The sequence below is a fragment of the Neofelis nebulosa genome, chromosome 4 (genome assembly GCF_028018385.1).
Source record: "Neofelis nebulosa isolate mNeoNeb1 chromosome 4, mNeoNeb1.pri, whole genome shotgun sequence".
Taxonomy (NCBI): Eukaryota; Metazoa; Chordata; class Mammalia; order Carnivora; family Felidae; genus Neofelis; species Neofelis nebulosa.
The window spans coordinates 1825443-1850390 of NC_080785.1; the positions used below are offsets into that span (position 1 = coordinate 1825443).

At 51.0% G+C, this 24948-nt stretch overlaps 1 protein-coding gene and 1 long non-coding RNA gene across 6 annotated transcripts in view; one reads left to right on the forward strand and one right to left on the reverse strand.

Moving 5' to 3' along the window:
- Positions 1–983: 983 nt before the first annotated feature.
- LOC131508670 (uncharacterized) lies at positions 984–19709 on the reverse strand. The gene is made up of 2 exons (XR_009260086.1): positions 19415–19709; positions 984–3098 (listed from the first exon to the last, which is right to left on the reverse strand). It is a non-coding gene; the product is annotated as an uncharacterized LOC131508670 (long non-coding RNA).
- Positions 19710–19840: 131 nt separating this feature from the next.
- The window catches only part of LMBR1 (limb development membrane protein 1), a 199086-nt gene continuing 193978 nt past the window's right edge, over positions 19841–24948 (forward strand). For 3 of the 5 annotated variants that reach the window (XM_058723650.1, XM_058723652.1, XM_058723654.1), the window contains exon 1: positions 19842–20104. In XM_058723650.1, coding sequence (XP_058579633.1) covers positions 20039–20104 — 66 coding nt within the window. In that variant the 5' untranslated portion in view covers positions 19842–20038. Of the gene's footprint in view, positions 20105–24948 lie in introns of all 5 variants that reach the window. The other 2 variants (XR_009260087.1, XM_058723651.1) reach the window with 1 other exon arrangement.

Genomic DNA, 24948 nt, shown 5'->3' on the forward strand with positions numbered 1-24948 from the left:
CCAACGGGGGACAGACCTGACTTCCCTGTGTGTCACCGTGCAGATTCCACCCCCCCCCCCCCACCTTAGCACTGTGCCCGGGGCCCCAGCTCCAGGCTCCGCTTGGGGTGGGTGATGTGGGGCAACCGCGGAGTGGGGGGTTGCTTGACCGAGCCGCCCGAAGCGGAGGGTCAGTGGCTGTCGTCCTCTCTCACATCCCTGTCCCCCGGGCTGGGTCACTGCCCTCAGGTGCTGCCTCACCCCAGGCTTCCCTACCTCCTTCCCAGTCTTGGGAAATGGCCCTTTTACTAAACTCTCCTCAAAGAACCCAGTTCAAGGTTCCCTTTTGTTTCCTGCTTGGGCTCTGACTCATCCTCCCGCCCTTTTAGGGAAGAGATGAAAATCAAGATAAATAAAGTACATTGTATGTCAGTGACAAGCCCTGGGGCAAAAATCAAAGCATTGAAGGGGCAGCCCCCCCCCCTCCCCGGGCACCCCCCCCCCCGTGACTTTTACCCTGCGGCCAGAGGAGGCCTCCCGAAAAGATGTTTGGTCTTGACCCTTCTCTTCCACATCTCCCTGAAGGAAGTGCTGCCTCAGGAACTTCGGTCTGGGAAAGGCCTGCATGTTGAAGAGAGGCCAGGAGGCTGGAGGGGCTGCATGGAATGAGCAGAAGTTGAGGCCAGTGAGATACGGTGGTTCTACCACATTCTTTCTGAGGTCGCCAAGTATTGTATTCTAAGGTTGTATCATGTATGTGTTTTTAAAAATGTTTCCTGGGGCGCCTGGGTGGCGCAGTCGGTTAAGCGTCCGACTTCAGCCAGGTCACGATCTCGCGGCCCGTGAGTTCGAGCCCCGCGTCGGGCTCTGGGCCGATGGCTCGGAGCCTGGAGCCTGTTTCCGATTCTGTGTCTCCCTCTCTCTCTGCCCCTCCCCTGTTCATGCTCTGTCTCTCTCTGTCCCAAAAATAAATAAAAAAACGTTGAAAAAAAAAAATTAAAAAAAAAAATGTTTCTTTACTTCTGATAGAGAGAGAAGGCAAGCGAGTGCAGGCGGGGAAGGGACAGAGAGGGGAGACAGAGGGTGGGCTCTGTGTTGACAGCAGAGAGCCCGACGCGGGGCTCGAACCCACGAACCGTGAGATCATGACCTGAGCCCGAGTCGGAGGCTTAACCGACTGAGCCACCCAGGCGCCTCATATCGTGTATGTTTGTAACTGGCCCTCTGTCCCGCGTGTAGTGGCTTCCGTGAGTGTTCTGACCACCTCCCTTCTCACTCGCTGGCCACACTTCTGCCGTCGGTAACAAACGCTGGGCTTATCCCTGAGGTCAGTGTCTCCGCGGCTCAGTGTCTCCAAACCCTATGATATAAACCCGTCATGAGGAGTCCTCAGTTGGTTTACTGCAAGGCCTTTTTGAGCCATAGGTTAATATATTAATGAAGACTGTGGCTGTTACCCCGCATTAAATAATGGCTGTGAATGATCGGAAGAAAAACATCTCCGTTGTCCTGCAGAGTGCCAGATGGATTACTCTGCCAAGAGGACTCAAAAATATTACAACCTTTTATTCCTCTGCAGCCCGGACGCGTGCGGATTCATTTCTACGCTATTGCAAAAAAACGCCTCACGACGATTCTGAGCGAAAAACACATTAAATCATCCCGTTAATTATATCGAAACGGCACACTGAGATTTTGTTGCTAATCTAGTTTAAACTTGGCATCTCCAACTCATCCAATATTTTATTTCTATTCAGGTCATATTAGTCAGTTGGGCAAAAGCAGCCATGTTTATTTATCTTATTAGTTTATTTTGGTCAAGTAGCAAATTATGACGGAATTATAATAATTCCTCTATTTATATCTCTCTCTCACAATTACACACAGACTTGACATTTGACATGTGGTCTCACTGCGGTAGAAATATTAACACGTCCACAGTGTCCCCGCTGCTTTCCCGGAGGAGCATAAGTGGCCCCCAATATTCTGGGTTCTGTGTTTTTCCCTGATTCCTCCCGTTCAGTGTTTTATTTGTGGTATTACGTCCACGTGCAAATAGGTACAAAGGGCCACATATGGTATGACGATGCGCTGTCTAGCTGAACACACAGGAGCGGGCGGGTGCCAGGGCTCTAGTCACAGCTGGCGGACTTCACCTGGCTGGTCCAGGGAGGGCAGCAGGGGCCCAGGCTCCCGGAGCCCCAGGGATGTTTCCTCCTCTCCAGGATTTTCCGGGATGGTGGGGGGGGGGGGGGGTGCGGGGGAGGTGTCAGTCTCATTAACTCAGGAGATGTTTCGTAGTTGGGGTTCAGAACCTCGGTTCCAGCAGAAGACCGACAGGAATCTGCGTGAGGGCACCCGCGGTACTGTCGTTGTCTCGTTATCACGGCTGCCTGAGCCGGAGGGCGGAGGGCAAGGCCCGTCCCCCACTCAGGAGGTGGAAGGGGACCCCTGACTGCAGTAGAACCTTCTGGTGGGAACGACTGAGCGTGCTTCCTGTGGTCACGCTTCTCTCTTCCACAGCACAATGCCAGGTGACAGGTGGCAGGGACTGTCCCAGACTTGGCAGAGCCGGGATCCCCAGGGGAGAGGCGGGGCCAGAGGCAGGACCTGAGACAGAGGCAGGCGAGGGCCCGGGGTGGTCAGGGGCACGTGGGTCCTACCTGTGGGAAACAGCTCACACTGTAGGGCCCAAGCTGCCAAGTCGTGGGTATGGGGAGCCCAGGCCTCACGGAAGTCGCAGAAGGAGTGGGGGCAAGCAAGAGGCGTGCGTGGGGCCCAGAAACACGGGGCTGAGACCACTCCAGCCTTACCAGGGTCCCCTCCAGGTTGCCTCTCGGGGGAAGAGTCCGGACATGCCAGTCTGTAATCTGAGGGGGAGGGCAGGGAGGCCACATGGCGGGGAGCGGACCCTCGTCACAAGACCACGGTGAGTGGGCTCTGGGCTTCAGGGCTGCTTCTCTGCTGTCCATTTTCTGTTACGTCCCCTGTCTGGGCTTCCAGTCCCCCATGTGTCACGACGTCTCTGCTGCTTGACCACCAGCTTAGCAGAACCCACTGTGCTTTCTGATGGTAGCCCATACTCCTCGGAGCCACCGAGAAGGTCACTGCTCCTGCTCCTGCAAAAGAGGAGATTACGAGCCACTTTCCATGCTGGCTTATTAGGCAACGGTTTTTAAAATCACAGCTGCAAACAGAGGTAGTCGTCATTATGCAAGCCACCTTCTTTGTAATCACTTAAGATTTTATGCATTTGCAGGTCTGACTATTGCTAAATCAAGGGAGAAATAAGCAAGAAGAATTTTTCTGTACGCACATGTAAGTGCTCATACATTTTAAATCCTGTTCCGTCAAGCGTTGAGTCCTAGTGATACAGCGCTAATAATGCAGATTTCAACGTGCTTTCCCCAAATTTGGTATTAGCCTGCTATGTTGCAGCTCAGTCAGTTTCTTCGCACAAGCATTCAGGGAGCGTTTTACTACGCGGCCGCCCATTTTCCCATTTCAAGCTAAGCATCCAAAGCCTGATTGCATTTGGCAACTTTGATTTCCCCGCTCTTACATATCATGGTCCTGAGTATCAAATGGTGTTACCATTTCTGTTTCGATCATCAAAGATGATTTAGGAAAATCACAAGGAAAAGGCAGTCCTGTTGTACCTGTTCCTCCCGTCGTCTTCCTTGCTGACGCTCCTTCATCGTTGCCGTAAGGTCCGGAGGACTTCTTTAGCTATTCTTGAGGAATAGGTCTGGAAGTGACCAAGTGTTTTAGTTTTTCTTCTTTTGAGAACGTCTCTAGTTCCCCTTCACTCCTCAAAGATAGCTTCACGGAGGATATAGAATTTGTGGCCGACAGCTCTCTTCTTCCAGCATCTGGACCGTGTCATGCTGCTTCCTTCTGGCCTCGGGTTTCAGATGAGAAATGCGCCAGCATTCGAACTGGTGTTCCTGTATTGGTACTTTGTGATCTCTCTCTGGCTGCTTTCAACAGTTTGTCTTGGTCTTTAGTTTCCTGATGATGCACCTTGGATGAGGTTTTTTTTTGGGTGGGGGGTCCTATCCTAAGGTAAACTGTACTTGCATCTGTAGGTTTATGCATTTTCTCAAATTTTGCAAGCTTCTAGCCAGTGTTGCTTTGAATTCGCTTTCAGCTACCCCCTTTTTCCCTTCCCTTCTGGGACTCTGATGACATGAATGTTGGATGTCTTGTTATGGTCCCACAATGGCCTGAAACTGTGTGGGTTTCTATTTTCTCTTTGTTGTTGAGATGGGGTAAATTCTGCTGATCTGTCCTCAAGTTTGCTGATTCTATCTTTTGTCATTTCTACTGCACTAGGAACCTGTCCCGTGAGTTTTCTATTTCGGTTACTGTGTTTTTTCAGTTCTATTGTCATCCTTTACTTACTACGAATCCTTTTTAGGTAAAAACCACCCCACAGCATTTATTGTCATCGGGTAATAACATAAAGGTAATCAAAACAATCTGAACAAATGTTTTAGAACTATCTTCCCAAAGAAGGGCATCTAAAAAAAACAAACTACATGGCCTTCTCAAGAATTTCTCACTTCACTGATCATTTCTAGTTGGAGAGACTTTGGAGCAGGGTAATATTATCCCTGTTTAGCATGATTTGACCCAGCTGTTTTCTTGACTTTTAGAATGAATCTCTTCTGCATCATCTGGGGTCATGTTCTCGTCAAAACCTAGGATACATGGGAGCGTGGGTGGCTCAGTCAGTTAAGCATCTGACTCTTGATCTCAGCTCGGGTCCTGATCTCACGGTTTGTGAGTTTGAGGCCCACGTCGGGCTCCGTGCTGTCAGTGCAGAGGCTGCTTGAGACTCTCTCTCTCTCCCTCTTTCTCTGCCCCTCCTTTGCTTGTGCTCTCTCTTTAAAAAAAAAAAATACATTAAAAAATAATAATTTTCAGAGATTTTGAGGAGCTATTTTGCTCTACTTCCTGTCTGGTCCTGATGGGGCTCCCACAGGTTCCTGCTGGTGCTTCCTGAGCGGCTGGAGGGAACTTCCCAGGCCAAGCCGCCTGGTGCCTTTAGAGGCCTAGAATGATTCTGGGGCCAGATGGTGGGTTCCTCCTTGCTCAAGCCCTGGGCCACCCTATCTCTCTGGCTGGGGGAGGGCGTATGTCCCCTGGCCTCTTCTTGTCAGTGGGTCAGCACTCTGCTGGTGCTGCTGGGTCACCTGCTTTCGGGGGTGGGCAGGACTCCTGTTTGATGTGGGGGAGGGGTGAGCCTACCTGGGCCACCTTCTGTTCAAGGTGGTGGGTCGGGGGACGCCTGGCGGGGGCTGGAGGTGGGAAGATGTCCCATTGCTCTGGGTCCTTGGGTCCCCCCTCCCCTTTCCACCTTCCAGAGTCTCCACCTTGGGTCTCTCTAACCTCATCTGCTCAACCTATTTTAATTCTCTCTCTAGCGCTCATCAGTCATTACCTAATATTTTCATTAATTGATTAAAATCGTTAATTACTTTTGTGTCTCTCCTAAAGTGCACGCATTGGACAGCTGAGGCCTGTAAGTAACTCTCCGTGTTTATGTGAGGGTTTATTGACAAACTCCGTGTAAGTAATCTCAGTTCCTTGAATAGTGCTGAGCCCAGAGGACTTCTACACTTGTGCTCGAAGGAATGGAAGCCAAGAGGCCCGCAGGACGCTTCCTGGCCCAAGCCAGGTCTCGCTCGCCCCCCATAGCGCGTGGAGGCCACTATCAACATCCCAGGCCCAGGTGGCCAGCGTGAGCTTGAGCCTCCTTTCCCTTGCGATCGTTAACACAGGAAGAACGTCCTGTTTTGACTCCGTAAAATGCAACCGAGTAGAGTAGAGCCGGGTGTGGGCGTGTCTGCGAGATTCACCCCTGCCTCAGCTTGGAGGTGCAGAACCAGGGCGAGTCTGGGCTGCTGGCCGCGTTCACGCTGACGGCTGCCGTCATCTCGCTGGATCCCTTGGGCTTCGGGGAAGCAGGAAGAAGCTCTCTGCCACGTCCCCATGGCACTCCAATGAACCGATTCCTGTCCCTCCCCCGTGGCTGATGACCTGGCCGAGCAGTAGCACAGTTGTGAGAGCTGCTAATCTAATGATTTTCTCGATCTGCTTTTGGGAAGAGGAAAACCAAGCTGAATAAACTGTTGCCAGCCGGCAGGGGCCCTGCACCTCCTCCGGGGTGTCCTTGAACAATACCGAATTCCTGTTTTAGCCTGTGTGCCTAGCACAAGCCTATTTATTCTTGCCAATGAGACGGAAGTAGAAGATCGGGATTTTTACAGTGTCTGACATTATGCGTTATAAGCCAACCAGTCTAAGTATTTACAGAGATCAAGGATATTCACCGCCTCTGCCTGCCACACGCCAGTCTACTATTTAATATTGTAACACGCCTAAAACGGATTAGCCACATTTGAAATTAATTAAAAGAGAACATTCATGATTTCAGAATAAAGCTTATCCCTGCTAATTTTGAAAATTAATCTGATTTATTCCCCTTGGATTTCTAATGCTTCTGAAACCAATCTTTCAGGAAAAGGATAGCGTATGGTTGGTTCCTTTTCAGTGACCTGACTACAGAAAGGGATTGTGTGACTTTCACAAATAATTCCTTATTTAATGCTACATGTTTACTTGCATGCTTTTTCTTATGAATGGTATTCAGATAACAGATTAAATCCCACTCCCAGGCGCAGGCCAGGAGCTAAGCAAGACAGAGATCACTGGAAGAGGAACTGAGTGCAGCCTGAGGGGAATTGGCCTCCTCGGCTGTATTAATAAAGGCTGCTGACTCAGGAGCTTGGGCATTAGAACTGGGTCCGAAGATAAATCGCAGCATCCCAGTCTCCCCTGGGATCTTCAAGACCCACACGCACGCACACACATGCACACGCATGCACGCGCACTTACCCAAAGGCAGCAGGCTGGGTAAGATTTGAGGCCTGAGACTTTAACTTTTAAAACAACCAAATGAACAAATCAAACCCCATATTTTAATGAACCAAGTGACGGGAGAGAAGGCGAAGAGAGGGGCAACCCCCCAGCGAACGTAGACCGTGTAGACACTGTAACATTTAGCCCAAACGCTTACTCCGTCCTCAACCCACATGAAATTATTATCTTCCGCACTGCGACCATGGCTCTGTGGTCTCCAACAATATAAACCAACATACTACAGGCAACATACGCAGCTCAACACAGCACAACAGAACACATCACAACACGACGCTGCCTGGCCCGTGAGGCCACATAAAGTAACACATTAGACGCGACAGTGTCCCCAGGGAGGCCTCTGCCACCTGCCTTCTCCAAGCTCGTCTTGGACACCGAGGCTTCACCTGGAGCCACCCACAAAGCCTTTATGTTGGAAAAATCACGACAAAACAGCCTCAGGGCGCGTAATAGAGCCGTACAATTTTGATAATGTGGGCAATAAACATTAGAGGCAGGCCGGACAACGGTGCACAGAAGTGTTTTTCCAGATCAGCAGTTTTTCACAATAAACATTTATCAAGACAGCCAACGCAAATGAAAACACCTACGTCTCCTTGGAATACCAAAGCGTGTTCTGGGAGCATCTGAATTCATAAATTGCGGGATGACTGTTTTCCACAGGCCGGCCTAATATAACTCACACAGATATCATTCCTTACCCCTGAGAACACCCTCGCAGCATGCATTATGGGCCTGTCAGGCTGGATTTATATGACGGAGGATTCTGGAGGAGGCGTTATTGATGGCAAATGGACGATCCACCTGACATTGGCAATCGGAAGTATTTCTGAAAAACCCTTTTTTCGCTTGAAAGGGCTATAAATCTAAAAATAATTTTGAATTCACAAGCAATCCTTTTATGCAATAAGTTGATAGCAAATATATTACTGAAGAGACACGTAATTACCTTAAAATCTACCACAGTTAGAAATGTATCGAAGCTCTTAAATTATAATTCAATTTTACAATAGTAAAACATATAACAAATATTTTTTACTGTTGATTTTTTTGAGTCCCCCTTCTATGCTTGAGTATATATAAGGAAAAAGTGGAGCTATTTATAAGCTGTCTCCCAGACTGTCTCAGGAAGCTCCAGAAGTTTCTAACTATATAAAACATTGATTCTGAGAAGCAGGAGAAAGGGGACTTTTATCCACCTGTCAGTACACGGAGCCAGCAGTCCTGCGCTCCCCGGCACGGCAGAGAGGGCTTTCCTGGTCTCCCTTCCACAAGGAGGTCCCTGTGTGGACTGAAGGAAGCCAGGGGCGACGGAATCTGGGCCCAGGCTTTCTACTTGCATTTTCTTTCATTGACTTTCAAAATGTTTATTTATTTTGAGAGAGAGAGAGAGAGAGCAGGTGCACGTGCATGCGTGAATGGGGAAGGGGTAGAGAGAGAGGGAGAGAGAATGGACGTGGGGCTGGATCCAGCGAACTGCGAGACTATGACCTGAGCCCAAACCAAGGGTCAGAGGCTTCGCAGACTGAGCCCCCCACGGGCCCCGCATGTGAGAATTTTAATTTGGCCAGCTCAGCGGGGCAGTTTGTCTTTGTCTCCACCTCTGCCAGTGTCTATCTACAAATGTGTATTTACCTGTACATCCACAACCATCGCTGGGTCGATGTCCATAGCATGTCAATGACTGTAACGTTGCTTATGGTATCTGTATCCATGGGCACAGCATGGCTACATCTGTCTCTACTATAACTGTGTCCGTATCCATTGTCTACACCCCACCCCGTCTCTCGCTGTCTCCCTTTCTCCTGGGCTGGCCGTGGGACAGGTCACGGAGCGCTCTGGGCTCGGGACGGACGGCTGGAATTCAGAGTTGCCTCTGTTGCGCACTCACCGCGCCAGCCTGGGTGTGCGGTTTGCCCCCTCCCACTTCAGTGTCCTCATCCGTTGAGAAGGGACCCTGGTGGGTTACTGTGAACTTAAGTCCTGGATCACACGTGCTCTGGGGGCTACAAGACACCACACACAAGCGACAGGCTGTTCAGGCCCACTTTTGGAGGTCTGAAGGGAGAAGCAGCCCCCATTTCAAGACCTACTCCCCCATGACGCCTGCAGTCCACTCGCTGGCTCACGTTGGGCGAATCGCGGGGCCTCAGGACAGAGGGGTGGGGCGCCTGGCCCGTGGCTGGGGCGAGACCGAGCAGAGGGAGCCCTACTCCCTCTCAGCCTCAGTTTCCTTCTCTGTAACATCGGCTGCTGATTCCATTAGAAGACATCGCCCCAAGATCTGGGCTAAGCCCAATATTAAGCAAAAATGACGTGTAAGGTAAGAAGGGGAAGTAGTGTCACCTCTGGTGCCCAATGTGCCAGTACTCTGACATGTGACAGGCTCCCGTGCTCACAGCCCGGGAACGCCTGGGACAGAAGAGAGAGAGACTCTCAGCCCTGAGGCCCCGGAAACAGCGCCCGCGGCGTTACCGCCCCCCCAGTTCTGCCCGGGTTAACGGTGCTGCCAGGAGGCCCTCCAGGACTCCCCGCTCCCAGGACAGGCAGGTGGGGCAGGCTGCAGCCCTCCTCTTGGGAGGATCCACCTTCCTGTTAACGCTTCGAGCGCCCCAAGCCCGGCACACACGCCTCCTGTCACGCAGTCAGTAAAGTGCTTTCCACAGCAGCATCTTCCAGACAAGGGCTTGTGTGTGTGGTTCTTGTGCTGAATTTCTAAGTGTGCAGCTTGGAGGGCATTTGCCTCATTGGAAGATTTCTGGATGCGGTGAGCGAACCCGGCATTTCGGGGGATCTGTTACCGTCCGTGACCTCCAAGTCACCGTCTACCACAGGCCTGGTGAGGCCACAGCTGTGCCGGATAGGGATGCTACAGGGCCTGGCCCTGCCCTGGGGGACTTGGTCCTAAGGGAGACGGACCCCCCCCCCCCCCCCCCCCCCGCCGATGACAGCAAGAACTTCGACTGTGATGATGTCACATTCAAACACAGCAACGCAGGGGTCTCGGGCTAACGTTCTGCCTGTGTGCCTGTCCTGACGCTTTGCAGTCAGAGGAACCTTCCCAGCAAACGCACGGCTTGGCAGGACCCGCACAGGTGGAGCAGCGTCTGTGTTCTCAGACTGCGGTTTCTCACAAAACCCAACGTGTCCCCGACGATAGCCGAGCGGGGCCTCAGCGCAGCCCCTGGCGGGGATCCGCGCGCCCTGCTGACCCACTGCTGAGTCCCGAGCGAGCACTGTGGGGGAGCACGTCAGGGCCCAGCGGCACCCTCTGTCTTGCCGGGAAAGTTCATGTCGGGGACACTATCAGACTGACTTCCTGGGTAGAGTGATTTTAGGACGCTCACTTGAAAACGGGGTTAAACACACCCTGCGAGAGGGACCTCAGCGGCAGGAGGTGTAGGCTCACCACGGCTCGGGAGCGCATGAAGGTAACTGAGGTATTTCCAACAGTGCTATAGGCCGCCGAGACCAGCCCTCCCAGCTCCTTAAGTGACGCGCGGCACAGGGGCTTGCTTCGTGCCCAGGGCATCGCAGCCAACGATTGGGAACTGGTTCCTGCACAGTGACTACACAGTGACCTGGATCCTGCCCTCCTGCCTCCACCCGTCCCTTCAGGGCCCAGTCCTCAAGCACGTGGCCTGGGCTCTCAGGGGCTAAGTCAGTGTTTTCTAAAGCTGCCAGGTTCGAGAGATCCCTCCCTCCTGGGCATTGCTGACTTAATTTTCCCTCCTTGGGCCTGTCCCAGGGCTCGCAGCCCCTGAGGAGGCCTGGATGAGGCCTGCGTTCCCTGGGGTGAATTCCCCACGGTCCTGACAGGCAGTCTCCCTCCTCGGGCCCGGTGGCGAGTGAAGACTCAACATGTAACTGATTCCCTTCCCAGCCAGCTCCGGCTGTGTCCCTCCCAGGCCCCCCGGGAGGCCCTCGCGGTGATGGGACCTGGGCCCAGTACTGCCTTTCCCCAAAGCATCTGGCCGCTTTGGCTTCATCTGTTGCAAACCAGAGGAAGTGTCCACCAGGGGCCCACTCGCCTCCGAGACTTGCACAAGTGTGCAGAAATACACGCACAAAGATAGATGATACAGCATCGTTTAAGCAAGACTGGAAAATAAAAAAACCAAACAACCCGAATGTGTGTCCCTATAAGATTAGATCAATAAACAAAAACTACTAGTCCGTGAACTGCTAATGAAGCCGTGGAAAGAATGAAACAGAGCTGCACGTAGTGATGTGGTGACATAGCCACCATATGTGGTCAAATGAAAGTTATCAGGTGGCAGAATAGATCTCAACTGTGTCGTAAAGAAACACTTCTGTGTGTGTAGCAGGAATGTGGAAACACTTACCGCCAACCCCCCACCCCGCCCCGGCCACCCCGGCTGCATCCAGAGGACGCATCTGAGGGAGGGGGAGAAAGGCTAACTTCTTAAATATACTTTTCTCGTTGTTTCCTTCTTTTTCCTTCCACAGCATAATTAAAAAGCTATCATAAAAAGTGTAAGGTCAGCATCCCGTTCCCTGAGCACTTAACTGCCTCTTCTCGAGCCGTTTACGAGCTGGCTCTCCAAGCAGGATATTTTTCAGACGAGTGTCTTCACCTTGGCTTTGGGCCCTGGCTTTGGGCCTCCCCCGCAGAGCCGGGGAGGGCTTGCTCATCTAACTTGGCCCGCTGAGGTTTCATCGAGGCAGGGAGCCGTTCCCGCCGTCAGGCATTCGTAACAAAACCGTCTGTGGAGTGTCCGGGCACGCAGCCCGTCCTCCTGAGTCCTCCCTGTCCGGCCCCCGCATGCCCTGTGTCCTCCTCAATCTCTCGACCCCGCGCCCCGTTGGCCCAGGCCCTTCCCCGTACTGCTGTTTTGCTCTCTGCCATCCGACGTACGCCCTGGTGAGATAGCTCGCCTCCTCAAAGGTTGCCTTTGAATCAGAGATCAGGCATTTTCGTGTGTATACGGCACAGGGCAGACCTTTATTTATTTATTTATTTTTTTAATTTTTTTTTCAACGTTTTTTATTTATTTTTGGGACAGAGAGAGACAGAGCATGAACAGGGGAGGGGCAGAGAGAGAGGGAGACACAGAATCGGAAACAGGCTCTAGGCTCCGAGCCATCAGCCCAGAGCCTGACGCGGGGCTCGAACTCACGGACCGCGAGATCGTGACCTGGCTGAAGTCGGACGCTTAACCGACTGCGCCACCCAGGCGCCCCAGGGCAGACCTTTAAAGAGGTCTGTACGGGTCTCTTATCTGGAATCTCGTGGGGTCCCGCTTTCCCGTGGCATCTGAAACATTGCAGAACGGCTGAATAAGGCTGATCTCACCGCACACCAACCCTCACGTCCCTCTTCTTTCTTCCACTAGCAGCCCTGCTCCTCTATTCACTCTTCAGCGAGGGTTAGCAGAGCAGGTGAAAACCACGTGCCTCACCTAAGACAGAGTCTTGTTAAGATCAGCAGCTGATGCCAAGGGTCGAAGGGCAAGTCGAGGGGGGGATGCAATTTTTATCTGTGGACTTAGATTTCCAGGGATTCTCTGCAATTCCCCCCCGCAGCGAATCCCAAGTCCCACATGCCTTTGTTTCCTCTGGTTGTGTCTCCTCTAAGTTTCAACTCTACGGATACCACAGCTACGCAATTTCTTGGCAAATTAAAGTTCTTCTCTTTCATTTTAAGCACGTTTTTGTGTTTAAGCCCCTGCGCAGGAGCTACAAATTTCTTTGAAACTTGTGAATGTTTCGTAGGTATGTAACCCAATATGTAAATGTCCGCGCAATCCATGCTTAGATCCCGGTTCTTCAGGTGATGATGGTGATGACAGCCCACGTTAGGGTGCCTCTGCACTCCACGGATATGTCATTCAGTCGCAGCAACCACACCAGCTGAGCGTCTTCATGATTCCCAGCTTTTGCAGATGAGAAAACGGAGGCACAAAGCACGCTGTTAATTTGCCCAAAGCCATACAACCAGGAAGTGGTGAAGCTGGCTTTCCAACCTGGTTCTCCAATTTCTGAGGCTGTTCCTAAGCGCTATCCTGCCTACCTTGCAAGGAGCTGTTCACCCGCTAATGTTAACACAGGCTGGCCAGAGTTGAACACGGGAACTGGAGAGCAAGGCCCAGGGGAGCACTGAGCAGAGGGAGCGGTTACATGCGGGGTCCGGTGCCTAGAGGGCAGCTACGTCTGGTGCCTAAACTGGAGCTTTGAGCTGCCTAGAAGTGCTGTGCCCTTCCTCATCCGTCCTGCTCTCCCCTGGTGACTGTCCACCTCTGCCTGCCTCCTGGGGACTGTCCCCGCCCCTGCCCACCCTCTGGTGGCTGTGTCCACTCCAGCCTGCCCCCTGGTGACTCTGTCCTCCTCTGCCTGCCTCCTGGTGACTGTCTCTGTCCCGGCCCACTCCCTGGTGGCTGTGTCCACGCCTGCCTGCCCCCCGGGTAACTATGTTTACCCCTGTCCAACTCGTAGTGTCTACATCTATCCCTGTCAGCACCCCTAAGACTATGTCCACTCCTGACAGCACCCTTGTGTCTGTGTTCATCCCTGCCCACCCGTTAGTGATTCTGTCTGCCCCTGCCTGCCCCCTGGAGACTCTGTCCCCACCCCTGCCCACCCCCTGGTGACTCTGTCCGCTACTCCCCACTTGCTGGTGATTATGTTCATTCCTGTCAGCACCTTAGGGTGTGTTCATCCCTGACTTGCCCCCTAGTGATTCTGATCCCCCTGTTTGCCACCCCCCCCTTGACTATGTCCACTAATTCCCACCCACTAGTGACCATGTCCGCCTCTGCCTGTCCCCTGGTGACTGTGCCTGCCCCTGCCCACCCCAGTATTGACTATGTCACACCTTTTCCCTCCCAGAATCTCAAACACTACATTCTTCCCTCGAGGATGAGCTTGCTCTTTATTCCCCCAAGAAAGGTGGGCCATCAGGAGAGAGAACTTAACCATGCCCCCTGTTAGGGGCTGAACTGTGTCCCCCAAATTCATGTTGACCTCCTGACCCCAGGACCTCAGATTGTGACTGTATTTGGGATGGGGTCCTCAAAGAGGTGATTAGGTTAGAAGGAGGTCATGAGGGAGGGCCCCAGTTCAGTGTGACCGGTGTCCTGATAAGGAGATCAGGACACAGACACACAGAGGGATGGCCACATGAGAACACGGAGAAGACAGGTGTCCACACGCCAAGGAGAGAGGCCTCAGGGACAAGCAGCCCTGCCAGCACCTTCAGGTCAGACTTGCAGCCTCCAGAGCTGTGAGAGATCAGGACTGCACACATCTGCCCAGTCTGAGGGCTCTGTCACGGCAGCTCCAGGCCAATCAACTCCCGCTACGTCTGTTCCCTCCCTGCACCTGGCCTCGCGCTTGCTGTCCTTCCCGTGAGAGGGAACAATGAATTTCGTTTGCCCCTTTAGAAAACCAGCAGGGGCGCCTGGGTGGCTCAGTTGGTTAAGCGTCCAAATTCGGCTCAGGTCATGATCTCCGGGTTCATGAGTTCGAGCCCCGTGTCGGGCTCTGTGCTGACAGCTCAGAGCCTGGGGCCTGCTTGGGATTCCGTGTCTCTCTCTTGGACCCTCCCCGACTCACGCTCTCTCACTATAAACATTAAAAAATAAATAAAAAAGAAAACCAACAAATACACAAACTACTGGTGAGCTCTTTATGTATATATATGTATATATATATTTTTTAACATTTATTTATTTTTGAGAGAGCATGAGTGGGGGAAGGGCAGAGAGAGAGGGAGACACGGAATCCCAAGCAGGATCCAAGCTCAGCACAGAGCCCGACGTGGGGCTCGAACTCACAAACCGCGAGATCATGACCTGAGCCCAAGTCAGATGCTTAACCGACTGAGCCACCCAGGCGCCCCAGCAAGCCACGGGTGAGTTCTGATCAGCGTGACATAATGGATGTTTCTAAACCTAGCTATACTCTCATGGGTTTAGAACTGCTTTCCTGAGAGAAAATTCTATTTTCCCTGGAGGAGCCCCCCACCTCTCCAGACACCTGGGACGATCAGCCATCAGGTGAGTGTGTTGTTCTCCTCAATTTCCCTCAAACGACACCACCTTTGATCAGCTGGTTGTTTGGCATTAATTCACAGTACGGAAAACCTTCAAGTGCTTCCCGAGACTTTGCCAGCTTCCGTGGGATGCCAGAACTAATGGTGCTCTACAAGGGGGCGGAAAGAGTCCTCTGATCTGCATCATTTGCTGATTTCCATGTTGTAAATGCTCCCACCGCGGCGGATTCCGGCTGCCAGTGTGAGGCCACTGAAGGAGAAGCAGCAGGCAGCTGTGGATGTAAGTAACCTCCGGAGCCCAGCTGAGAGTAAAGTATGATAAAAGAATCAGGACATGGCGGACTAGGAGTTTTTGCTACCTCTCAAAAATATAGTTTAATTGGGGCGCCTGGGTGGCTCAGTCAGTTGAGTGGCCGATTCTTGGTTTCAGCTCAGGTCATGATCTCAGGGTCCTGGGATTGAGCCCCACGTTGGGCTCTGTGCTGACAAGTGTGAAGCCCTCTTGGGATTCATTCCCCCCTCCCCCCCCCCCCCCCCCCCCCGCGTGCTCTCTCTCAGAAAAATTTAACTGAGTGTAAGTGTCTATAATTTAACTTGAAATAAGGGCTGTGTTTAACAAATGACTCACAAAATTCCTAAAAACCAACAACCAGCTTTAAAAATTTTTTTTTCAACGTTTTTTATTTATTTTGGGACAGAGAGAGACAGAGCATGAACGGGGGAGGGGCAGAGAGAGAGGGAGACACAGAATCGGAAACAGGCTCCAGGCTCCGAGCCATCAGCCCAGAGCCTGACGCGGGGCTCGAACTCACGGACCGCGAGATCGTGACCTGGCTGAGGTCGGACGCTTAACCGACTGCGCCACCCAGGCGCCCCCCAACAACCAGCTTTTAAGAGCTGGTCTCCAGCACACCACTAGCTGGTTATCATCTAGTGAAACCTAAAGTCCATATGTTTCTTTAGGGAGTCTAAATTTTATACTTTGATTATGCTGGATCATCAGAGAACTTCGTATTTGCACCAAAGAATTCCTCTCGGCCAAACCATATCGGAAGCCCCTTTCTGTGTTACAAGAACCCCCTATCCTATGAAGCAGAGACTCCGTCCCACAGAAGAAGCTGGAAAAATCACACACTCACTTCCTTTGCAGACAGGCGTGGGCACATGACCCAGGCTCTGCCAACTGGAGGCACCCGCTGCAGTGACGTGAAGGGAGATCCCTGTGGGATCCATCGTGCAAATGGCAACCTGCATCCAGATCCAACAAGTCTTAGCAATGAGCACAATCACCTCTCTGCAGCCCCTGCACGCCTCCTGCCGTTCTCTTCTCTGACCCTCCTTCCTGGAAGTTTATCCTTCCCCCCCTCTCCTCTATAGTTCTATGCATGTTTGTATCCCTAAATAGTATCTTATTTTGTCTTGCATGGTTAGGAACTTGATATAAATGGAATCAGGCTGTGCGCATTGTTCTTTCTTTTGCTCAACACAGTCTCAGAGACTCATCCAGAATGTTGCTCGCAGCTGTAGTTCGTCGAGTTTTCACCCCAGTGCATTATTCCATTGCATGAACACATCACAGTTTCTTTACCCATCCCACTGCGGAGGGAGAGCTGGGCTATTTCTAGACTTTTCCTTGTTCATCTTTTGCTTATTTGGCTAAGGGAAAAAACCTCCACCTCGGACAGAGGCTGGAAGGAATACAAGTTACATCTGAATATTGCTTGGCTTGGTTTCGTGCAGGGCATAAAGAGGTTAAAAAAAATTGGGTCTCTGTCCCTTTATATCTCAAAACTTTGATCTCATTTTGACCAGGAGGATCAAAGCAAGGCCTAATGAAGCGAGGAGAATTATATGGAATATTAGCAGTTTCAAAGACACGATGAGGCAGTGAAACCAGAGTACAGAGTAACGAGCAGTGCCTTCAATCATGGACATCTGAACCGTAATGCTGGAAACACGAGCAATGCCACACAATCATCTACATCGGTATAGAAATCTGAAGAAGTGCCAAAGCATGAAGAAGTTTTTGGGAAATTTCTCGGGGCCACCAACCTATGGACCAATCAACATTATTATTTAGGTATCGACTTTGTACAAGGCATTCTATTAGGTATTGAAGGCAGTACACAGATGTTTACAAGAAAAGATGCCCTAGACCTTAAAGAGCTTATACGTTGACTATGGATAGACCCAGATACAAGGCCATGTGTCCTAAGGGTCAAATGAATGGCCAGGAATATAGTCTCTGTACGTTTTCTGCTGCACCCCTGGATTGTAAGCTCTGTGGGAGCAGGGACCGAAGCAGGGTTCTTTCCATCGTGTCCCCACATTTTTTTTTTCAACGTTTTTAATTTATTTTTGGGACAGAGAGAGACAGAGCATGAACGGGGGAGGGGCAGAGAGAGAGGGAGACACAGAATCGGAAACAGGCTCCAGGCTCCGAGCCATCAGCCCAGAGCCTGACGCGGGGCTCGAACTCATGGACCGCGAGATTGTGACCTGGCTGAAGTCGGGACGCTTAACCGACTGCGCCACCCAGGCGCCCCTGTCCCCACATTTTTGAATGAATGAAGAGACTGGAATTGTCCGGAAAGACTTTGTGGAGAAGGAAGGTCCTGGTGTGAACGCTGAAGGGAGGTAGCACTGACTGAACAGCAGGAAAGAGGATAGGGAACAGTAAAGTGGCTGGGCCTTGGTATTGGGGGTGGAGAGAGGAGAGAGCCAGGCTGCAGCAAAGAGCTGTTCAGCGAATGAAGTGGGGAGGATGTCTGGAAGGGTGAGGTAGGGCCCCAAAGTCAACGTCTTGAATGCCAAGTTAAGGAGTTTAATTTTATCTTTCAGTTAGTGAGAATGACTGCATTGCAGTGCTTTGAGCAGGGGAGAAAAACTGTATTTTGGGGTAGATTTATGTTCTAGAGGGATGCAGAAGAGTGGCAGATAGGGTGACAGACATAACTGGGCCTCCCAAACCAGCTTAGTTGGGGTTTATTTGCACAGTAGCAGTTGGAGGGTGCCAAGGGGTGGTAGGAGAGGACAAGCCCTAACGCACAAGCGCTTTTCAGGAACCTCCTACTTTCTTCTGTCCTTTTGGACAAAGCAAGTCACATGTTGAGGCCCAGATTCAAGGGAGTGGAAGACAGATACACTTCTTGATGGAAGGAAGGGCAAAGCCACAAGGCAAAGGGGTGAATGTACAGGGAGGGGTGAGCTTCTGGCCATTTTTGAAGTCTCCTATCCTGGGCTAAGGGCTAAAGAAAACAGAAAGGTCTAGATGCTCGGAGTGCTGGGTTAGAAAGAGCAGAAATGCATGCATCCACTTTCTGGAACACGTCTAAATGCCACACATCTTAAAATACGATCTGCCTACCTTCTGATTTGGAGAGATTAATCTAGAAATTATGCAGGTCAGTTCAGGGGGGTGTATAACGCAGCTTGCAGAACCTGGGTGTCTAGAAAAACAGACTGAGATACTGTCTTTCCCTCGTTCTTTTGGGCCCTGAGACATTTTCTTTTTTTTTTTTTTTTTTTTTTTTTTTTTTTTTTTTTTGGGACAGAGAGAGACAGAGCATGAACGGGGGAGGGGCAGAGAGAGAGGGAGACACAGAATCGGAAACAGGCTCCAGGCTCCGAGCCATCAGCCCAGAGCCTGACGCGGGGCTCGAACTCACGGACCGCGAGATCGTGACCTGGCTGAAGTCGGACGCTTAACCGACTGCGCCACCCAGGCGCCCCCCCTGAGACATTTTCAAAATAAAAGTGAACACTGCATATAACCGGTTGGAAGCATTCCTGGTTTCTTATTAGCCTGTGTCAGCAGAGGAACTCTCAGAACAAACCGCATGTCCCCCCAGTTTTCCCACTACCAACAATTTACAGCACAGTGCATCATGGGCACAATATAGGGGGCTGGCAAGCTTTTTGCAGACCATAAAAAAAAAGTTTTTGAGTCATGACAAAAGTTTTAACTCAAAATTTCAAAAGATACTGAAAAAAATCTAAATTCACATACATTGTTAAAATAATTTGAACGGAGCTTCTAGATTTTCTTGCTTCCTTAGAATGTTTAATTAGAGATGCCAAGAAAATCACACAGACAATAGCAATTTACATGACTTCTCTATAGCCAAATAAATCCAAAGGTAAAATGATTAAGTATTCCTTCAAACTCAGCTTCATGGCAAAAATCCATAAAAAAGATACTTAATGTAGACTGGGGATGAATTACTGTGTTTGTTATGTTTGGAGGTCCCCCAAATAAATGAGCTGCCGAGGGTGTCGGGAAGGTAGTAAGACAGAGGAACAGGGAGGGCTCTAGGGATTGGGCGAGGGCCTCCTGTCCAAGGCTATCTACGTTCTCCAGGTGGGGAAGCCCGAGACCTCCTGCCGCCCGAGCCCCTTATCACATCCACACAAGCCAGGTTTCCAGGGTTCCGCCCAAAGAGGGTCCGGAAGCAACTCTGCTGGCCTTTTACCTACTTTGGCAGAGCGCAAGACCCCGCGGGAGATGTCCTGCTTGACCGCCCAGGTGCTCTGCAGGCTGAGCGCTGGGTGCCGGGTGCTGAGTGCCAAGGGCCAGAGACCGGGTGCTGGGTGCCCGGCGAAGGCACTAACAGGAGTTGCCACGAAAATTACCTTCTGCCGAAAACAAGTGCACGGACACTGCGGCCGGCCGCCCACGAGTCACTGAACCTTAAAGGAGGAGGAACGCGCTTCGGCAGACCCACCCACCTCGCGTCCGCGCGCGTCTCCGGACTGGTCAAGGCGGCCAAGCGCCGGCCTCCTGGGGGCGTGGCCCCGCCTCCCCGCCCCGCTAGGCCACGCCCCTCGGCGGCTCCCGTTCGCAGACGGCGCGGCGCGCTCCTCTGACGCGAGGCGCCTTCCTCTGACGTCAGGTCCCGCCCCCGCCCCACCCCGCGCCCGCCCTCTGCAGCCAGAGCGGCTTCGCCTGAGGCGGCGGCTGAGGCGGCCGAGGCGGCGCCGGGGGTCGTGGTCGCCGGCCCTGCGGCGGCCCGCTGTCAGTCTGCTCCCGTCCCGGGCCGGCGGGCGATGGTGCGGCGGAGCGCGCGGACGCGGGCGGCGCGGCGGCGGGCATGAGGGAGGATGGAAGGGCAAGATGAGGTGTCGGCGCGGGAGCAGCACTTCCACAGCCAAGTGCGGGAGTCCACGGTGAGCCGGCCCGCGCCCCGCCCCCACGGCCCTGCCCCCCCCCCCCCCCCCCCCCCGCGCCCCGGCCGCAGTCCCGCAGCCTCCCGCCGACCCCCCGCCGCCGGCCGCGCCCTGCGCCCCTCGCCCCCCGCGCCCGAGCTGGGTGCGCGCCGCGCCGCCACCCGCGCCCTCCGCCCCGAGCTCTGCCGTGAGCGCACACAGGTGTGCGTGCAGGTGCCTGTGCGGCCGCTCCCGGCGCCCCGCGGCCCGGCCCCGCGTGCGCCCCGCCGGACGCCTTCCGCTGTGGGGGACGGCGGCGACCGAGGCCCCGGAGGGCCCGAGCCCGAGTCCATTGTGCTCTGCGGGCAACTTCTGGTGGCGGGCGTCCTACCGGGATCGGGAAGCGGGCTCGGCCTTAGAAACCGGCCTTGAAGTGCCTGCCTTTTGGTCGTGCGCCGCGCGCGTCCCGATGTGTTTGTGTTTTCCCAGCAGTCGCACATCGGGTTTACACATTCCCTCTTCTGACTTGTCCCAGACTCGGTCACAGCTCTTGCTCGGGGGTGAGGGAATTCTGGTGTCGAATCGCCGGATTTGTGTCTTTATTGATCTTGAAATTGAGAACTGCTTTGCCGAGTCATAACTTGGAATAAAGAGCTTTCGTTCCTGTCGCTGTTGTCGTGTGACTATAGTATGATCGACTTTGTTTTATTTGTTTTGAAGGTTATTTGGAGAGGGAGAGGGAGAGGGAGAATCCCAAGCAGGCTCCGTGCTCTCCGCGCAGAGCCCCACGTGGCTGGGGCTTGAACGCACAACCCTGAGATCGTGACCCGAGCCGAAATCAGGAGTCAGGTGCTCAACAGACCGAGCCCCTGTTTTACTTTTCAGGGGCGCTTCAGTAGTTAACGGGTTGGGGCTGCAAATATTCTTGTACGTGTTTCTCGGTGAACGTGTGTCCGCATTTCTGTTACAGGAAGATGCCCTGGGGTGGAACCGCTGTGTAGGTTGCGCATTTATCATTAATAGATACTTTCCTACCGTTTACCAAAGTGCTTGCACCACCTTGCGCTCCCACAGCACTGAATGAGGGGTGTGGTTGCTCCCCAGCTTTACCAACGCTTAGTATTTTCTGTCCTGTTTAAATGTAAGCCATTGTCCTAAGCGTCGCAATATTTATTGCGCAACAAATTTTATTTGCGTTTCCCTAATGATTTAGTGAATTTCAGTACCTTTTCATGTGTTTATGGGTATTTGGAACTCTTGTGAAGCCTCAAGTCTTTTCCAAATTTTTTTTTTTAATTTTTTTTTCAACGTTTTTTATTTATTTTTGGGACAGGGAGAGACAGAGCATGAACGGGGGAGGGGCAGAGAGAGAGGGAGACACAGAATCGGAAACAGGCTCCAGGCTCCGAGCCATCAGCCCAGAGCCCGACGCGGGGCTCGAACTCACGGACCGCGAGATCGTGACCTGGCTGAAGTCGGACGCTTAACCGACTGCGCCACCCAGGCGCCCCTCTTTTCCTCATTTTTAAAAAAAGTTTGTTTATTTTGAGAGAGCGCGTGCGCAAGTGGGGGAGGGGCCGAGGCAGGGAGAGAGAATCCTAAGCAGGCTCCATGCTGTCAGTGCAGAGCCTAACGTCAGGCTCAGACTCACGAACCATGAGACCGTGACCTGAGCGGAAATCAAGAGTTGGGTGCTTAACTGAGACACCCAGGTGCCCCCCAGGGTTTCATTTTCTCCGTGTTCTTACTGATACATGTTGTTTTCTGCGGTTTTTTTTTTTTTTTAATAATAGTTATCCTAATGGGTGTGCAGTGTTAACTCATCATGGTTTTTATTTGCATTTTCCTGGTGATCAGTGATGTTGAGCATTATTTCATGTGCTTCCTGGCCATATGTATATCTTCTGTAGAGACATATCTATTTGAGTCCTTTGCTCATTTTTGGATTGGATTGTTGTTGAGTTTTAGGAATTTTTTGTTTTGAGAGAAAGAGCAAGTGGGGAGAGGGACGGGGGGGGGGGGGGGTAGAGGAGAGAATCCTAAGCAGGCTCCATGCTCATTGCGCAGCCCAAGGTGGGGCCTGATTCCACAACCCTGGGATCATGACCTGAGCCGAAATCAAGAGTCGGCCACTCAACCTGTTGAGCCACCCAGGCGCCCCGAGTTTTGGCACTTCTGTATATATTCTGGAGAGTAATCCCTTATTAAATGTGAGATTTGCAAATATTTTCTCCCATTCTGTGGGTTGCCTTTTTACTCTATTGATAGTGTTCTTTGCACAAAAGTTAATTTTGATGAAGTTCAGTTTATCCAGTTTTTTCTGTTTTTGCCTGTGCTTTTGGTGTTGTATTGGAGAAATCATCACCAAATCCAGTGTCATGAAGATTTCCACCTATGTTTTCCTCTCAGAGTTTTATAGTTTAATTCTGACATTTGGGGTCTTTGATTTTTGAGTTCGTTTTTGCATATTGTGTAGTGTTTAACTTTTAAATACTTACTAATAATGCTGTTTTGTGTTTAGTATTATGAATATCTCAGAGTTCTTTCACCAATTACTTTAATGGGTGCATGGGATTTTAGCTATTAACCAGGTGGTAATGATCTATTTTCTTTCTTCCTTTTGCTGTTTATTTTCCCTTTTTCTTTTCAGCTTCATGTGTGCAGAATTGGATTAGTTATAATCCTTGGTTCATACACAGATTTTTCATTGGTTCATAGGTGACCTGCCTTTGATTAACCTATTTTTAAATGACATGCATCCGTGAACCATTACCCAGGATACTAAAACGTTGTCTCTAGCTTATTAAATGCCCAGCAGGAGAACTGAAATATGGACAGCAATTTATGTGGATCTGTTCTTTATACCTGTCATAGTTGCACAGCATCACTTGTCTTTTGGTGCATCTGTTGTTCGGATGCATTTTCTTAGATGTTATTTTCAAAATGGCTTTCTTACCTTGATGCCACTTTTTCCGATATAGCTATTACTTTAAAATGGTCACAGATTAATGCATAACTGTACCAAAAAATCCCCATAATCCCTTCACTGGTTTAATAATAAGTACCATTAATTGAGTGCTTAGCAGGGGTCTTATTGGAGTCTCATAACAAGCATGCGAAGTAGGTATTTCACAGCACGTAGCCAAAGTGGCGTAGTCAGTGTGTGACAGAACCAGAGTTTGAATCCAGGCAGGCTGGTTTCACAGCCTGTGCTATATTTACAGTCCTATGAAGTTTAAACCTCCACCGTAACAGAGTTGTGTGGGATCCAACGAGATTGGTTACATAAAATGCTTATTTTAAGGCTAATGAAAGGACCACGGAGAGACTATGCAACTAGCTGGCAGGGAGTTTTGGTATGGCTGCGCAATTTAAACTCTTCCTTATTCTGGCTATGGCTTAAGCTCCCTCACTTGGCTGAAGTATTTTGGAGGGATGGTTCTGGGGTTGACTAGGACTTTTACAACAGTAGAGATTTTAGGACTTTCTAATTTATTTGAATTCCTTCAAATTCCTTCTTTTTGGCCAAATGGAGTGGGGATGTAATGGAGATGCCAGGGGTCATTCTCTCTCTACTGTTTTCCCTAGGTGAGTTTACCTGCCTTTTTCTACCAGGGTCTCCCCTTCATTCCCATGGCTTACTCCTTGTGCTGCAGATAAAAACTTCAGCTCTTCCCTCTTGAGAAACAGGGGTTGGGCAGAAGATGGGAGGGAGTCGTTAATCTTGTATATGAATTTGGAATGCAGTTGTCTGGGGGTCTGTAGGCTTTTCTGAGCTTTTTTCACTGCCTTCCAGCCAAAGACCACCAGGAATATACCTGTAGCTGGATAAGTTGGGTTGATGGCATGTTGCAGTGAGGGAAAATGCATTCCACTGGGAACTGTGGGGGTGTTTCAATAAGAGAGTATTAGAAAGGAACTTTTAAAAATAGGATTTGTGCTTGTGTTGGGTGATTTGGAGAGTTTAAGAAAGTGGGGCTTTGATCTGATAGTTTTATGATTAAGTATTTTAATCTTGTCTAGAAGTCAGGAAGACTGGGGTGAAGCTAAAGCTGGAATTGGTAAAGAAGCAAGTCATTTTTATGAACCATGATGGAAAGATATTTGGTCATTTGTATGGTTTGGATGGCATTCATGTTTCTTGTCTTTGTCCAGTCATGATTACAGAGTGGTATTGTTTATTCTTTGTCCATTACGGTCATAGGATGCCCTTCTGTGATGTTGACGTTCTCTGAAGTTGTTTATTTTCAAGGAAGGATTATCGAGGCCTGGCTGTGAGTGCCTTGCTCTGAGATGCTAGCCAGTTTGTAGCAGCAACAAGGCCTAGCCGATAGTAGCAGGCGAGCTTCCAGATGTCTGGGGCTGCTTTTTCTTTCTCAGTGTGGTCCATAAAGTCTTATAGTGGAATGGAGTAGTGGATACAAAACCAATCATATATTAATTTTATAACATAGGTGAGCAAAAAGGAATGGGATAGAGGTAGAGAGGATTCTTTGTATTTGATTTGGCTAAACTGGGTTACATGAACTTCCCCTGGTCAGTGGTACAGTAACCCTTAAAGATGCTCGTGTTTTAGTCTCTGGAAGCTGTAGGTCATCATACAGGGCAGGAGGGACTTTGCAGATGCGATTATGTTAAGGGAGAGATTGACCTAGATTATATGGGTAAGTGCAGTGCAGTCACAAGGTTCATTAGAAGAGGGAGGCGGGAGAGTCAGAGTCAGAGAAGGAGATGTGACAACAAGCAGAGGACAGAGTGAAGGACTTTGAAGGTGCAGGAAAGGCCATGAGTCAGGGAAAGTGAATGCCTCCAGAAGCTGGAAAAGTCATGGAAATGGATTCTCCCGAGAGCCCCCAGAAGGAATT